At 45.3% G+C, this 17,866-nt stretch overlaps 1 protein-coding gene across 1 annotated transcript; it reads right to left on the bottom strand.

The window, feature by feature from the left end:
* Positions 1-204: 204 nt before the first annotated feature.
* On the bottom strand, positions 205-16,668 carry LOC311138032 (uncharacterized protein). The gene is made up of 9 exons (XM_084172681.1): positions 16,488-16,668; positions 5,064-5,169; positions 4,503-4,628; positions 2,323-2,478; positions 2,076-2,169; positions 1,822-2,009; positions 1,336-1,410; positions 1,155-1,219; positions 205-1,014 (listed from the first exon to the last, which is right to left on the bottom strand). The coding sequence occupies exons 1-9, from the start codon at positions 16,563-16,565 to the stop codon at positions 535-537; spliced, it is 1,368 nt and encodes a 455-aa protein (XP_084028807.1). The 5' UTR covers positions 16,566-16,668; the 3' UTR covers positions 205-534.
* Positions 16,669-17,866: the final 1,198 nt, after the last annotated feature.

Genomic DNA, 17,866 nt, shown 5'->3' on the forward strand with positions numbered 1-17,866 from the left:
TGGCAGTACGTCCAATCGCCCTCACAACCGCAGACCACGTGTAACCACACCAGCCCAGGACCTCCACATCGGGCTTCTTTACCTGTGGGATCGTCTGAGACCAGCCACCCGGACAGCTGATAAAACTGAGGAGTATTTCTGTCTGTAATAAAGCCCTTTTGTGGGGAAAAACTAATTCCTTATATGAACTATAACTCAGTAAAATCTTTGAAATTGTTGCGTTTATATTTTTGTTCAGTGTATATTTACAACATTCACAATAATTACATACATCATTCACATATCAATCATTCTTTGAACATTCATTGACAATATATTCAGGTGCTCAAGGCTTTCCAGCACAGCACAGTACATTATGACAAGTCCATGCCTGAGGCACATGAATCGTCATTCTGTGCAGTCTCTCTCCACCAATTCAAAGTCAGCAACAGAACTTCAGTAGCATTCATATAAAAACAGAGACAACAACTAGTGTGAAAAAACATAATTAAAACCAAATCTATTGTCTGGTGCTGCCCTAACTGCTGCCAGTCCTCAAACATCATTTCCACTCTCCTGTAGTGCCTCTTTTCCGCCCTCTTGCTGTGGCATATTGACATACACCTCCTCCTCCCTTGATAGAGGGAGCTCAGAGTCAGCCTGGGATGAGTCTATGTGGGTGCTGGTAGGTGTGGAGCATGACCCATTTCCTATAGGGTAGTTAACAGTGATGTTGACATTAACTAGGGGGCTAGATGGCAGGGGACTGATAGGCTGGGGGCTGATGGGTTGAGGGCTGGGTTGGTTGGTGCTGGACTGGGTGCTGGATGGTGGAGGGGTGGACTGGAGGGGGCCTATTGACAGGCCCTCGAGGATGTTGGAGCACCCTAACACCCTGGTCCTTCTAGCATCCTGCTGGTTCTCTGCCTGACTGGGATATATGCAGTTTCCCTTTCCCAGCAGACATTGCTGCTGTTCCTGATAGCTGGTAATGAATGAACTGTTCTGAAGAATCATTGGTCCATCACAATCAAACTGAGAGAGAGAGAGAGAGAGAGAGAGAGAGAGAGAGAGAGAGAGAGAGAGAGATGTGATATGTTTAAGATTGAGTTGAAGCTGTTGAAATGTTCTTGTCTCTAACATTTCCTTTTCTTAGGGCAACAAAAAAAACTCACTTTAATGGCCTCACAATTTCCATTTACATGTTCTGTAGAAGATACAAGCCTGGACCCTGTGAAGGCTGTAAGAGAACATAGTAAACCTACACTAAAATGTTGGTATATGCATATCCATGCTTACAGTAGGTCTGTTATATTGTTATTACCCTAATCAAGTGCTTCATCTCTAATACTTTACCCTTCTTGTAAATGATTGTGCTTATGATCAGCAGCAGGATAACACCTCCGATAACACCTCCGATAACGCCTGCAACTAATAGACACAGGAACAAGAGGTACAACAAAGCGGTGTCCGCAAATAGGAGAGATGGAGGCAAAGAAATGTGAAAATCATGAGTGTAGTCCGACAACTTCATGTCTCTGTACAGTTGTAGGATCTTAATTTGATCACTCTTTTTTTTGGTGAGAATTCTCCTGCACAGCAGGAAATGCAAACATGTAATGTATTCTAGGTTTAAAAATATTTCTAATGTTTGTCATTTCCCCTTTAAAATGTCAGACTTCATTTTCCCTAACAAAAAATGTATCAACCCCTACAAAATATTTCCATTAATTGTAATCCACATAATAATTCACATTTCCTCTTGCTGCAGGATTATTTTCTTGCTGTAGCAAACTGGCTCAATTTAAGATCCTACATCTGTATATAGCTATCTATATTTACCTATACGAAGGTCAAAGCCTGGTGATTTGTCCTCATTATGCAGGCTCTGTAGACTTGGTGTGGTATGCCTTGTACCAGAGGTAGGCATTGTGGTCGGTGGGCTGGCCGGTGGGCTAACCTTAGGTCCACACACCGCATTTGAGGTGGTGGTACCATAAGTTAGTACACCCCTTCTCTGAGAAACACAGCTGAGGATACAGTGTTATTGTTAACATAATACAGTTCATATATGTGTGTGTGTGTGTGTCACTTACTCTGTGTGGTGCTGGCAGGTCTGGGTGTAGGAGTGCTGGTCAGAGAAGGTTCCATCAGGGCATGGTGCACAGTTCACATCTGACTCTGTTGTCCCTGAAACATCCACCCCAACACACAAACACATTTACTCACACTCTTACAGTGAACAGTCATATTCAAACTTTCAATGTAATATTTATTGAGGACAGAAACATGTTGAATGTGTGAGAAATACTGTCAGACCGGCCTCCTGTCCAGCTATAGTACCTTCTATGGAGACACCATGGCCAGGTTTGCAGTGTGTATAACTGACACACTCCTTACAGTTTGGGTGCTGATCCATTATGCAGAACATCCCAGTCTGACACACACACTGGGCTTTGGTGATGCTGGAGCAATTCTGGGCATACTGCAGGCCTTTGTCTTCTCACATAAACAAATAAGATGCTCATTACAGATTAGATGCATCAACTCACACACATATACACACACACAAACAACTCACACATAAACACACAAACACACGTGTGCGCACACACACATGTAAGCCCTAAGGAATAAATACAACAAATCTAAGTCACTGTTACAGTGTCTTCAGAAAGTATTCAGACATTTTTACAAATTAATACAAAATGAAAAGCTGAAATGTCTTGAGTAAATAAGTATTCAACCCCTTTGTTATGGCAAGCCTAAATAAGTTCAGGGGTAAAAATGTGCTTAAGAAGTCATATAATAACTTGCATGGACTCACTCTGTGTGCAATAATAGTGGTTAACATGATTTTTTGAATGACTACCCCATCTCTGTACCCCACACATACAATGATTTGTAAGATCCCTCAGTTGGGTAGTGAACAGATTCAACCTCAAAGACCAGGGAGGTTTTTCAACGCCTCGCAAAGAAGGCACCTACTGGTAGATGGGTAAAAAAAAAAAAGCAGACACTGAATACCCCTTTGAGCGTGGTGAAGTTATTAATTACGCTTTGGATGGTGAGTCTATACACCCAGTCACTACAAAGATACAGGTGTCCAATCTAACGCAGTTGCTGGAAAGAAAGGAAACTGCTCAGGGATTTCACCATGAGGCCAATGGTGATTTTAAAACAGTTACAGAGTTTAATGTCTGTGATAGGAGAAAACTGAGGTTTGATCAACACGTTGTAGTTACTCCACAATACTAACCTAAATGACAGAGTGAAAAGAAGGAAGCCTGTACAGAATAACATATTCCAAAACATGCATCCTGTTTGCAATAAGGCACTAAAGTAATACTGCAAAAATGTGTCAAAGAAACAAACTTTCTGTCCTGAATACAAAGCATTATGTTTGTGGCAAATCCAATACAACACATCACTGAGTGCCACTCTTCATATTTTCAAGCATGGTGGTGGCTCCATAATGTTATAGGTGTACTTGTCATTGATAAGGACTGGGGAGTTTTTCAGGATAAAAATAAATGCAATAGAGCTAAGCACAGGCAAAATCCTAGAGGACAACATGGTTCAGTCTGCTTTCCAACAGACATTGGGAGACAAATTCACCTTTCAGCAGGACAATAACCTAAAACACAAGCCAAATATACACTGGAGGTGCTTGCCAAGACGACATTCAATGTTCCCGAGTGGCTTAGTTACAGTTTTGACTTAAATCAGCTTGAAAATCTATGGCAAGACTTGAAAATGGCTGTCTAGCAATGATCAACAACCAATTTGACAGAGCGTTAAAAAATAAATAATGGGCAGATATTGTACAATCCAGGTGTGCAAAGCTATTAGCGACTTCCCACTGGCACACACTGGTTGAATAAACGTTGTTGCCACGTCATTTCAACAGAATTACGTTGACCCAACGTGGAAAAGACATTGAATTGATGTCTGTGCCCAGTGGGTTACCCAAAAAGACTCACAGCTGTAATCGCTGCCAAATGTGATTCTAACCTGTATTGACTCAGGGGGTTGAATACTTATCTAATCAAGATATATTAGTGAATCAAATGCTTTATTATTTAAATATTGAAAAAAATCTGGCTACAGACGGAACAACATAACACATTCTGAAGTCATATGGGGCTTCAGTGGGTATGGATACGGTGGGAACATGTGGGTCTGAGCAAGTGTGATGTCATTAATGTTTGTTGAAATGTACGGTATGTAAATGTTAAGTTGTCTATTGTTTTTGTCTATGTATGTTTTTATTTATTGTCAAATAAAGTAAAGTAAAATATAACAAAAAAATATATTAGTGTTTTATGTTCCATTAGTTTTTTATGTTAGGATTTTTCTTCCACTTTTACATTAGAGTATTTTGTGTAGACCGTTGACAAAAATAACAATTAAATACATTTTAATCCCACTTTGTAAAATGTGGAAAGTTAAGGGGGTTGAATACTTTCTGAAGGCACTGTATATAACATGACCAATAATTTACTGCAATATAATCCACCCACCTTCGGAACACTTGTGACATCTGAAGCATTTTGGGAAGTAATTGAAGGTCCCACTGTATTGGCCACTGGGACATGGTTCACACTCTGTGTCTGAGGTAGTGCTGCATACATTCTTCCGGCGTGTCCCTGTCATGACATTTAAGCAATAAGGCACGAGGGGGTGTGGTATATAGCCAATATACCACGGCTAAGGGCTGTTCTTAAGCACGACGCAATGCGGAGTGCATGGATACAGCCCTTAGTCGTGGTATATTGGCCATAAACCACAAACCCCTGAGGTGCCTTATTGCTATTATAAACTGGTTACCAACGTAATTAGAGCAGTAAAAATAAATGTTTTGTCATACTCGTGGTATACGGTCTGATATACCACGGCTGTCAGCCAATCAGCATTCAGGGCTCGAACCACCCAGTTTATAATAATGCATAACTTAAAGTTACCTACATGTACACTGTACATCTTTCTTGCTGTCTTTTTGCACAGTGTATGCTATCCCTGAAATCCTAACTTTCATAATATGTACAGAAACAGTTTCATTCATGTTGATGATCATCCCTTACCAGGAGCACACTTGCTGCAGCACAGGTTTATATCTATGTTATAGTATTCAGCTGTTTTGTTGCGACAGTCTTCAGCAGAGTCTGGTGTGTATGGCAGAGTGTACACCTGTAGGGAAAAAGAGACCATGAAGTGCACCTGATCAGGAGGAGGAGTGATGAGTAACATATCCCACCAATATTTTCCTTTCCCTTCTTTTTAAACTTCTAGTACAACCCAAGGGTTGGATATTGTGTCCGAAGAAGACCTATTCTATTCTATCTGTTGGAGACTGGGGAATATACACTGAAACCTTTGTGGTATAGTCATTATTTGCCAGTAGACACAGGACATGTAAAACACCCAATGTACTGACAGTAAAATAAATAAAAAAGCCCCTGTGTATCTCCAGTATCTCATGTATGACAGGAAGTGGTAGGAGGAGACGGGAGAGAGAGAGATCGAGAGAAAGAGAGACTTTCGATAAGCTGCCAGGACTGGCTATGTGGTCTGACTGAACAATAAAGATACACCACTGCCAAGGCCTCACACTATCATCCTCCCTCGCAGCCTCTAACAGGCATTTCCTTTTCATTTATGGCAGCCACCCAAAACAAAGATAACAAATCAGGTAAAGTGAATCTGGAGTTTTCCTGATTTGATACAGTATGTGTTCTATTTCAAATACTTGTTTTGTGTCTCACTATGGGATATGCCTCGGTGTGTCCACAAGCTCGAAGTAACCAATCACACAGCATCTGTTGGAGACAGACAGGTTGAGTGGCGAGTGAGGTGAGCCCCTCTCCTCCGTAAAGGGAGCCACTCGCTCACCAACGGGTCATTCTCGTCTCTCTTCCTTGCGGAAGTGACAGCGTTCACAAAAGCTCTCCTTGCACGACTAGATTTCTGGTTTCCTACTGAACTGTTCTCAGGCGAATCGTGAAGTGAATGCTGCCGAACATAGGACTTCAGCTCCTGTCAATTGGGTTGAGTACCGATCGAAAGGCTTTGCTTCGAGTACAATTTATTTTTTACTCAACAGTCTCCGTTTAGCTTGCGCCACACGGCTAGCTATTGAGATTTGGTTAGCCATCGCCGCAGGCCTTTAGCTAACTTGGCTAACTAGCTGCAAGGCTAGCTAACCACACAAAGGACTAGCTCTCGCCACAAGGCTTAAGCTAACCTGTGTAACTTGCCGCAATGCCTCGGGGACGGCCAGGAGGACGCGGAGCAGGGCGAGCCGGAAGGCGACGGTGGAAATCCCACAATAGGGAGGGATCGAGGATATCCCTCACCGGAACTCAGCACCGCTCCTCCAGACCGTACCCCTCCCACCCCACGAGGTACTGAAGGCTCCCCACCCGACGCCTCAAATCTTGGATGGAACGGACGGAGTACGCCGGGGCCCCCTCGATGTCCAGACTCCCAAACCTCAGACTCCTGGAGCGGACCAGCCACCACCGGCCTGAGGAGAGACACATGGAACGAGGCCCATGGCAAGAACACTGACCACTCCCCCGGCCGGTCCTGGCAATAGGACCGCAGGAACCTACCCACATCCTGATTCACCCGTTCCACCTGCCCATTACTCTCTGGGTGAAACCCAGAGGTCAGGCTGACCAAGACCCCCAGACGTTCCATGAACGCCTTCCAGACCCTGGATGTAAACTGGGGACCCCGGTCAGACACTATGTCCTCTGGCACCCCGTACTGCAGGAAGACATGAGTAAACAGGGCCTGCGCAGTCTGCAGGGCCGTGGGGAGACCGGGCAGAGGAAGGAGGCAGCAGGCTTTTGAAAAGCGGTCTACAACGACCAGGATGGTGGTGTTACCCTGAGAGATGGGAAGATCAGAGAGAAAGTCAATACACAGGTGGGACCATGCCCGTTGTGGAACTGGTAAGGGCTGTAACTTACCCGCTGGGAGGTGCCTAGGTGCCTTACTCTGGGCGCACACCGAGCAAGAGGAGACTTACACCCTCAAGTCCTTAGCCAAGGTAGGCCACCAGTACTTTCCTGTCAGGCAGCGCACTGTACGACCGATACCTTGGTGACCAGAGGAGGGGGACGTGTGTGCCCAATAGATCAGACGGTCACGGACAAGAGAAGGCACGTACTGCAGCTCAGCTGGACACTGAGGTGGAGATGGCTCTGTGCGTAATGCCCGCTCTATGTCCGTGTCCATCGCCCAAACTACAGGCGCCACAATACAGGAGGCCGGGAGTATGGGGGTGTTGTCTATGGGCCTCTACTCTGTGTCGTACAGCCGTGACAGTCCGTCTGCCTTCACGTTCTTCATACCCGGGATGTATGATAGAGTAAAATCAAACTGGGTGAAGAATATGGCCCACCTGGCCTGGCGAGGGTTCAGCGTCCTCGCTGCCCGGATGTACTCCAGGTTACGGTGGTCCGTCCAGACAAGGAAAGGGTGTTTCGCCCCCTCGAGCCAGTGCCTCCACACGGTCAGGGCTCGGACAACAGCCAACAGCTCCCGATCACCAACGTCGTAGTTCTGTTCCACTGGGCTGAGCTTCTTGGAGAAGTAGGCACGGGGCGGAGCTTGGGTGGCATGCCCGAGCGTTGAGATAGGACAGCGCCTATCCCTACCTCGGACGCATCCACCTCCACTACGAACGGTAGTGATGGATCGGGATGGGCCAGTACCGGGGTTGAGGTGAACAGAACCCTCAGGTTACTGAAGGCCCTGTCATCCTCAGCAGACCAGCGGAGCCAGGACGGCCCACCCTTCAGCAGAGATGTTATGGGAGCTGCGACCTTGCCAAAGCCCCGAATAAACCTCCAATAGTAGTTGGCAAAACCAAGAAAGCGCTGCACGTCCTTAACCGTGGTTGGAGTTGGCCAATTACGCACGGCTGAAACGCGATCTCCCTCCATCTCCACACCTGAGGTGGTAATGCGGTATCCGAGGAAGGAGACGGACTGTTGGAAAAACAGACACTTTTCTGCCTTGGCATAAAGGTCTTATTGGCTGGTTTGCGTGGCTTGCTTACGAGGTTGGATGTTTAAGTTAGAATCATCCCAGTGAACCAGTGTTGCCAACTTAGCGACTTTGTCGCTATATTTAGCGAGTTTTCAGACCCCTCTAGCAACACATTTTCAAAAAAGCGACTAGCGACAAATCTAGCGACTTTTTCTGGTGTTATTGGAGACTCTGATGTGAAAGCATGTATCGTTCTTACTCTTCTCAACGAGCAGCGGGTGCTTTGTTACCCCCGTCCCAAAGCACTCACAGGTGGCCCAGTCCTCGCGCAGCAGTCCCTCCCAGCTGCAGTCAGAGCAGGAGATGTTCAACCCTCCGCATCCAGACTGTAAATGAATCGCGCATGCGGGAAGCCGCCGCTGGCTGATCCCGATGTAAATGTAGGGTGTTTTTTACTCACTTTTTGTCTCTCCCACAACGTTATTCCTCTCTCCTACAGCGTCCATCACAATTACATGCACATGGCCAATTATGCAAATTGGATGATGACGTCATTTACCAACTTTTAGGACAGCCAATAGCTACTTTCCTTACTGAGGCGTTGGCAACACTGCAGTGAACAAGCACCAAACCAGCGGTAGGTTGTTGGTTGCAAAGCACTGTATGTCAAAAGTGATTTTTATACTCCCAAGTGATGATTTGAATGTACAATTTATATCAATTTGATTGTAAATATTATTAGAACATCACACATAAGATGCAGCGTTTTTGGTGCATATTTGTTGTGCATTTTGTTGTAGATAATTTCAGCTAATGCTACCTAGCAACTAACTGTGTCTGGTGGGGGGTTTCGTATATTTTGTACAGTGTGTGAGTGCAGGGTTGGATGGTGAGCCGTGCATTGCATGACGTGCAATTTTGTGCTGTTTCTATCAGGTACATTGTTAAAAATATTATATTGTGTATTGTAATTGTTGTATTATTTTGGTAACTACGTTGCCCCAGTGAACAAGCATCAAACCAGCGTGCGTGAGTGCAGACTTGGATGGTGAGCCGTGCATTGCATGATGTGCAATTTTGTGCTGTTTCTATCAGAATAAATCTCCATGACTGGTGCTACAAGTTGGAGTCCGTGTCGATGATTGTACACAATGCAAGAAGAGTACTGTTATAGTGGTGCCGTGACCGTTCTTCTGGATCGGATCGTCCTTCGCTGGATTTCCATCTCAGAAGTTCACCGTGGTTGCCGTTGGAAAATCAGATAAGACGTTGCTAGTGCAGTTAATGCAATATCGCATTTCGCCACAAGAGGGCGCTAGTGCATCGTTTTGTGATTAGTTACGTTGATGATTTCTCTTATTGTGACGTTCTATATTGATTGGGACTTTCTTTTAACGGATAAACGATATAACTTGTTACTTATTTATTTGCAATTGTAATGTATATCTGATATAACTGGGGTGGGTTTAACATTTACATTTTACATTTTAGTCATTTAGCAGACGCTCTTATCCAGAGCGACTTACAGTTAGTGAGTGCATACATTTTCATACTGGCCCCCCATGGGAATCGAACCCACAACCCTGGCATTGCAAACGTTTGCATTTTTGTTTTAGTGTGTTCATTTCCCATTATTAAGATGGAAGGTGTTGGGAGAGGTAGGGGTTTCCTGACATTTAATCTGTCACCATCTGTTGGTAGGGGTTCAGCCAGTATTCCAGTTGCTTCTACACCCATGCCTAAACTGGAGGGTTTTGGGGGGTTTTGATGATAGTTTCCACAGGGAAATGCCCAAGGATGTGAATGAAAGAGGTTTGCCAAATACAGGGAGTGGGGAGACAGTCTCCATGGATTTCATAGGAGACATTGTACAGCAGATTGGTCATTCCATTGGGGAGAACATTGCCTCCTGTTCGGAGTCAAAGGCAATTGTTGGACATGTTTGGGACAATGTTATGGGGAATGCATGCAGCTCTTGGGGTATGGATGTGTCGGGCCTAAACCTGGTATTGAAGTCTGATATCAGGGAGCCGGTGTGCTTTAGGGGGATGGCTCTGAAAAGTGAAAAGTGCATGAGTGGGAGGATATGGTCATGGTTTACATGCGTAAGAGGGGCGTATCTGTGGTGGGCCAAGCAGATGAGGTTATGGGTAGGCTTATGGGAAGGTCCCGCGATGTTGTTAAAGTGGGCATACGCAGCAATCCCTCTGTTGATTTATCTAAATACCCAAGTCCCATCTTTGACGTACTGAAACACATTTTTAGTGACACTGCTTTTTCAAGCGTGCCCCTCGCTGACTTTTATGCCACATTACCTCTGACTGATGAACAACCATTCGACTATTGGCTCAGACTGAACAGGGCTGTGGAGGTTGCTGAAGATTGTCTAAAGAGACAGAAGAAAAGTGTTGAAGACCCATCTCGTGAGCTCACGGTCATGTTCATCAGACATTGCCCTAATGCTGAACTGTCGCTTATCTTTAAGTGCAAGCCATTACAGCAGTGGACCGCTGCAGATGTTCATGAGAGGTTGGATGAATACAGGAGGGAGCAGAGGTACTCTCACTTATCTAAGGTGACCCCAGCCATCGCAACAATGAAGCAGGAAATTGGTGCTGTCAGGCCGCTCACCATGCCTGCTGTGAGGCCCCACACGGAATCACCTAATGTGTTGCCTTCCCCAGACCAGGCTACTCAGGGATCAGCTGGGCTGATGGAACGTATCCTTGCGGTGCTGGAGCAGAGGCCACACCAGTCTAACAGTCTGTTCCAAAAAAATAATAGGAACAAATTGAGGTCTAATGGGCCATGTTGAGGTCTAATGGGCCATGTTGAGGTCTAATGGGCCATGTGAAGTGTGGAAACTGGACACGATACTTACTTACACTGCAGGGCCAATCACCTCTGCTTTCTTTGTGATGTAGCTGGCCACGCACACTCTCAGTGCCCCAAGGCCGCAGCCCTGAGCACAGCTGGTGGAGTCCCTACAGTAATCACTGCTCAGCTCCCGGAAAACTAGTAGGCCTGCATGTAGAAGGGGAGAGTGTTGGGCCTTTTGTAGAGTCCCCATCAGTGAGAGATGTTGATTTGGAGTCTGTATATAAAAGTGTTTGTGACAAAATGGAGACTGAGAAGAGTATCATAATGCAGAACACACAGAGACTTTCCACGTATGATGATTTATTCTATGCCAAGGTGTTAAAAGGAGGAAAAGTGGAAGTGAGAGCTTTGCTTGACAGTGGGTCCATGGCTTGTAACTTGAGCTCTAGGGTCTTACCTGAGCTGTTGCATGCAGGAGTGTTGAAAAGTCCATAATTGAGTCCTAAAGAGGTAGTCTTGGTTGGTTGTGGTCGAAGACGAGGCCTCTGGGATTATATGAGCTGGAGATGGAAGAGGGTTTATACTTCTGTGTGACGGGGTGAGGAGAGCAAGCTAATCAACATGATAGCTCCCGAGTAGCGCAGTGGTCTAAGGCACTGCATCTCAGTGCTTGAGGCGTCACTACAAACCCCCTGGTTCGATTCCAGGTTGTATCACAACCGGCCGTGATTGGGAGTCCTATAGGGCGGCGCACAATTGGCCCAGCGTCGTCCGGGTAGGCCGTCATTGTAAATAAGAATTTGTTCTTAACTGACTTGCCTAGTTAAATAAAGGTAAAAAAATATGGAGAGACAATAAAGTACTTGACAAAGTTGGAACTGTGAGACTGAAAGGGGCTGTGACTCTAGAGCCTATTCATCCCTGTTGCCGTTTTTCCTATTTTGTTGCATTACAACCATGTAATGGACATACACAAAATATTCAAAATTGGTGAAGTGAAATTACAAAAATTACTTGTTTCAAAAAATTCAAATAAATAAATAACGGAAAAGTGGTGTGTGCATATGAATTCACCCCCTTTGCTATGAAGCCCCTAAATAAGATCTGGTGCAACAAATTACCTTCAGAAGTCACATAATTAGTTAAATAATGTGTGCAATCTAAGTGTCACATGATCTGTCACATGATCTCAGTATATATACACCTGTTCTGAAAGGCCCCATAGTCTGCAACACCACTAAGCAAGGGGCACCACCAAGCAAGCGGCACCATGAAGACCAAGGAGCTCTCCAAACAGGTCAGGGACAAAGTTGTGGAGAAGTACAGATCAGGGTTGGGTTATAAAAAAACATCAGAAACTTTGAACATCCCATGGAGCATCATCAAATCCATTATTAAAAAATGGAAAGCATATGGCACCACAACAAACCTGCCAAGAGAGGGCCGCCCACCAAAACTCACGGACCAGGCAAGGAGGGCATTAATCAGAGAGGCAACAAAGAGACCAAAGATAACCCTGAAGGAGCTGCAAAGCTCCACAGCTGAGATTGGAGTATCTGTCCATAGGACCACTTTAAGCCGTACACTCCACAGAGCTGGGCTTTACGGAAGAGTGGCCATAAAAAAGCCATTGCTTAAATAAAAAAATATGTTTGGTGTTCGCCAAAAGGCATGTGGGAGACTCCCCAAACATATGGAAGAAGGTACTCTGGTCAGATTAGACTAAAATGTAGCTTTTTGGCCATCAAGGTAAACGCTATGTCTGGTGCAAACCCAACAACTCATCACCCAGAGAACACCATCCCCACAGTGAAGCATGGTGGTGGCAGCATCATGCTGTGGGGATGTTTTTCATTGGCAGGGACTGGGAAACTGGTCAGAATTGAAGGAATGATGGATGGTGCTAAATACAGGGAAATTCTTGAGGGAAACCTGTTTCAGTCTTCCAGAGATTTGAGACTGGGACGGAGGTTCACCTTCCAGCAGGAAAATGACCCTAAGCATACTGCTAAAGCAACACTTGAGTGGTTTAAGGGGAAACATTTAAATGTCTTGGAATGGCCTAGTCAAAGCCCAGACCTCAATCCAATTGAGAATCTGTGGTATGACTTAAAGATTGCTGTACACCAGCGGAACCCATCCAACTTGAAGGTGCTGGAGCAGTTTTGCCTTGAAGAATGGGCAAAAATCCCAGTGGCTAGATGTACCATGCTTATAGAGACATACTCCAAGAGACTTGCCGCTGTAATTGCTGCAAAAGGTGGCTCTACAAAGTATTGACTTTGGGGGGTGAATAGTTATGCACGCTCAAGGTTTCTGTCTTATTTCTTGTTTGTTTCACAAGAAAAATATTTTGCATCTTCAAAGTGGTAGGCATGTTGTGTAAATCAAATGATACAAACCCCCCAAAAATCAATTTTAATTCGAGGTTGCAAGGCAACAAAAGAGGAAAAATGCCAAGAGGGGTGAATACTTTCGCAAGCCACTGTAATCACTGGCCAGTACAGAGAATTAAGTCCAAATCCCTATTTCCGTTGTGTCCTCCTCCCAGAGTGCGAAGAGCCTTGGCGTGACCCTGGACAACACCCTGTCGTTCTCCGCTAACATCAAGGCGGTGACCCGATCCTGTAGGTTCATGCTCTACAACATTCGGAGAGTACGACCCTGCCTTACACAGGAAGCGGCACAGGTCCTAATCCAGGCACTTGTCATCTCCCGTCTGGATTACTGCAACTCGCTGTTGGCTGGGCTCCCTGCCTGTGCCATTAAACCCCTACAACTCATCCAGAATGCCGCAGCCCGTCTGGTGTTCAACCTTCCCAAGTTCTCTCACGTCACCCCGCTCCTCCGCACACTCCACTGGCTTCCAGTTGAAGCTCGCATCTGCTACAAGACCATGGTGCTTGCCTACGGAGCTGTGAGGGGAACGGCACTTCCGTACCTTCAGGCTCTGATCAGTCCCTACACCCAAACGAGGGCACTGCGTTCATCCACCTCTGGCCTGCTGGCTTCCCTACCTCTGCGGAAGCCAGCAGGCCCGCTCGTTCCCGCTCAGCCCAGTCAAAACTGTTCGCTGCTCTGGCACCCCAATGGTGGAACAAGCTCCCTCACGACGCCAGGACAGCGGAGTCACTCACCACCTTCCGGAGACATTTGAAACCCCACCTCTTTAAGGAATACCTGGGATAGGATAAAGTAATCCGTCTGGATTACAGGAAAGCCATGGATTACAGGAAACATCCGCACTGAGCTAAAGGGTAGAGCTGCCGCTTTCAAGGAGCAGGACTCTAACCCGGACGCTTATAAGAAATCCCGCTATGCCCTCCGAAGAACCATCAAACAGGCAAAGAGTCAATACAGGACTAAGATTGAATCGTACTACACCGGCTCTGACGCTCATCGGATGTGGCAGGGCTTGAAAACTATTACAGACTACAAAGGGAAGCACAGCCGTGAGCTGCCCAGTGACACAAGACTTCCAGACAAGCTAAACCACTTCTATGCTCGCTTCGAGGCAAGCAACACTGAAGCATGCATGAGAGCACCAGCTGTTCCGGATGACTTTGTGATCACGCTCTCCGTAGCCGATGTGAGTAAGACTTTTAAGCAGGTCAACAATCACAAGGCCGCAGGTCCAGACGGATTACCAGGACGTGTACTCCGAGCATGTGCTGACCAACTGGCAAGTGTCTTCACTGACATTTTCAACATGTCCCTGACTGAGTCTGTAATACCAACATGTTTCAAGCAGACCACCATAGTCCCCGTGCCCAAGGACTCTAAGATAACCTGCCTAAATAACTACCGACCCGTAGCACTGACGTCTGTAGCCATGAAGTGCTTTGAAAGGCTGGTCATGGCTCACATCAACACCATTATCCCAGAAACCCTAGACCCACGCCAATTTGCGAACCGCCCCAACAGATCCACAGATGATGCAATCTCTATTGCACTCCACACTGCCCTTTCCCACCTGGACAAGAGGAACACCTACGTGAGAATGCTATTCATTGACTACAGCTCAGCATTCAACACCATAGTGCCCTCAAAGCTCATCACTAAGCTAAGGATCCTGGGACTAAACACCTCCCTCTGCAACTGGATCCTGGACTTCCCGACGGGCCGCCCCCAGGTGGTAAGGGTAGGTAACAACACATCTGCCACACTGATCCTCAACACGGGGGCCCCTCAGGGGTGCGTGCTCAGTCCCCTCCTGTACTCCCTGTTCACCCATGACTGCATGGCCAGGCACGACTCCAACACCATCATTAAGTTTGCCGACGACACAACAGTGGTAGGCCTGATCACAGACAACGATGAGACAGCCTATAGGGAGGTGGTCAGAGACCTGGCCGTGTGGTGCCAGGATAACAACCTCTCCCTCAACGTGACCAAGACAAAGGAGATGATTGTGGACTACAGGAAAAAAAAGAGGACTGAGCACGCCCCCATTCTCATCGACGGGGCTGTAGTGGAACAGGTTGAGAGCTTCAAGTTCCTTGGTGTCCACATCACCAACGAACTATCATGGCCCAAACACACCAAGACAGTCGTGAAGAGGGCACGACAAAGCCTATTCCCCCTCAGGAGACTGAAAAGTTTTGGCATGGGTCCTCAGATCCTCAAAAATGTCTACAGCTGCACCATCGAGAGCATCCTGACTGGTTGCATTACCGCCTGGTATGGCAACTGCTTGGCCTCCGACCGCAAGGCACTACAGAGGGTAGTGCGTATGGCCCAGTACATCACTGGGGCCAAGCTTCCTGCCATCCAGGACCTCTATACCAGGCGGTGTCAGAGGAAGGCCCTCAAAATTGTGAAAGACTCCAGCCACCCTAGTCATAGACTGTTCTCTCTGCTACCGCACGGCAAGTAGTACCGGAGTGCCAAGTCTAGGTCCAAAATACTTCTCAACAGCTTCTACCCCCAAGCCATAAGACTCCTGAACAGCTAATCATGGCTACCCGGACTATTTGCACTGCCCCCCCCCACCCCATCTTTTTACGCTGCTGCTACTCTGTTAATTATTTATGCATAGTCACATTAACTCTACCCACATGTACATATTACTTCAACTACCTCAACTAGCCAGTGCCCCCACACATTGACTCTGCACCGGTACCCCCCTGTATATATAAGCCTCCCTACTGTTATTTTATTTTACTTCTGCTCTTTTTTTCTTAACACTTTTTTGTTGTTTTATTCTACTTTTTTATTAAAAATAAACGCACTGTTGGTTAAGGGCTGTAAGTAAGCATTTCACTGTAATGTCTGCACCTGTTGTATTCGGCGCATGTGGCCAATAACATTTGATTTGAAATGCTCGCTGGCTTCCCTTGCCTATAATACTATGGGCGGCAACAATGTAATACTCGTTTGGACCAGACAGCATCAGATAGATGGCCTACACATAGAGAGACATAGAGGCGCTGTTTCGATCGCTCGGATGCTTTTTCCTGTGAGATACATTCAGCCTCTAGTGAATTGAAGGACAATTATGAAACACAGAGGGACGAAAGAAAGATTATTTTATATTTGGTAATTTTGCATTGGCCAATTTCTTTGGGAAGCCTGGCTCCCCTTGGCATCCACGAATACATGCCACTGTTAAGCCCCCCGTTACACCCGTGTCTCGCTTGTTTTGGTCGCTTCAACTCTACATTCCTTAAAGTCCGCTGGACACTTACCGTGTTCTCAACAGGCTGAACCATGATCGCGAGAATAATCCTTACTGTAAGAATGCCACTTACAGTGCTTAGTATCATGATTGATTAAATTATTATTGCCCCTTTAAGATCTTGAGAAAAAGTCCATATAATACTGAAGAGAATGCTCGAATTACTGCCCCGACCGGAAGATCAATGCTCGTTTTCTGGAAACGCTTAGTGTTTGAGGAAACAGGGCGTCTTTCTACTTTCAGCAGTTATCAATTTGGTAACGGAAATACGACTTCTAATCACTTAATAATTCATAAACAAAATGGACATCAGTCAAATCTATATAACTTATTGGTAGGTCTACCATCAAATCTAAAACCAAATCAAATCGACTACTTACGGGTCTTTTCCAACAATGTAGAGTTAAAGATAAAGATACAATTCAAATATAAGGAGTGACACTAGGAATAAATACTTGTTACTTCTGTGAACTTTCATTATCCTCCCTCCTCATGAGGGAGATAAATTAGAAAATATCTTAAAGATACAGTATGTGGGTTTTTGGTAACGGAATTACAAGGCACAAGACAATATTTCTTAAACGTACAGAAGGTAAACAAATTCTCCAAAACTAAATATGTGTTTATATTAGTTGGGGTCTTTATGTCAACATTATTGTGTTTTGATGTATTTCTGATACCTTTTAAGACTTTTTCTAGTAGATGTTTTCTAAGACCCCTTTTCCATCGGTTTGTCCAGAAATCAAAGCCTTTACTTATGCCTAGTTTTTAAGATGGAAAATGGTTGAAAAATGTATCTATGCCTTCACTTCCCAAAAATTTAGACTCTGAGCTTTCATTTGATACCCAATTTGATTTGCTCCTATTTCTGTCAAGGAACAGACTGGAAAAGATTGTTATGTCTATTATCAAATCATCTTTCACCCATATAGTTTCACCTCACAGTTTCAGACATTTTGCAGGTTACTGTATAGCAATGTCTTGAACATAAATTCACAGAACAATGCTTGTGACCAGATGTAGGCTACTGATAACATAGCAATTATATGCGGCTTCATGTCTGCAAATGTGGATCATTTTATTTGAAAGATAACTTTTTGGGGATTTATTATTATTGCTCTGCCCTGTAAGAGGACATTAAGGCAGTAGCCTTGTAAAATTGTACAGTAACATGTCAAATCCTTCCCACATCATGTGATGCTGTCATTCAAATGATTCAAATGAAAATATGCCCTATGCTGAACATAGCTATGTTTGAGTATAAATTGCCCAGACAGTCCATGTATTACTTCACAATGCAAATGGTATGCTCTTTACACCCCAACACCCTACTTGTATCATGGTTATTGAAGTTACTTCACACCTCATATGAAATGCTTGTCTTTGCAG

This window comes from Coregonus lavaretus (assembly GCF_964263955.1).
Source record: "Coregonus lavaretus genome assembly, chromosome: 12".
Lineage (NCBI taxonomy): Eukaryota > Metazoa > Chordata > Actinopteri > Salmoniformes > Salmonidae > Coregonus > Coregonus lavaretus.

What these genes read in the sequence shown, in the direction of transcription:
- LOC311138032 (XM_084172681.1), bottom strand. Translation starts at nt 16,565, where the DNA reads ATGATACTAAGCACTGTAAGTGGCATTCTTACAGTAAGGATTATTCTC. An exon ending in ACCTGCCAGCACCACACAGA is followed by an intron (nt 2,010 to 2,075) that starts GTAAGTGACACA and finishes CTGTATCCTCAG; the next exon opens with CTGTGTTTCTCAGAGAAGGG. An exon ending in GAAATTGTGAGGCCATTAAA is followed by an intron (nt 1,015 to 1,154) that starts GTGAGTTTTTTT and finishes TCTCTCTCTCAG; the next exon opens with TTTGATTGTGATGGACCAAT.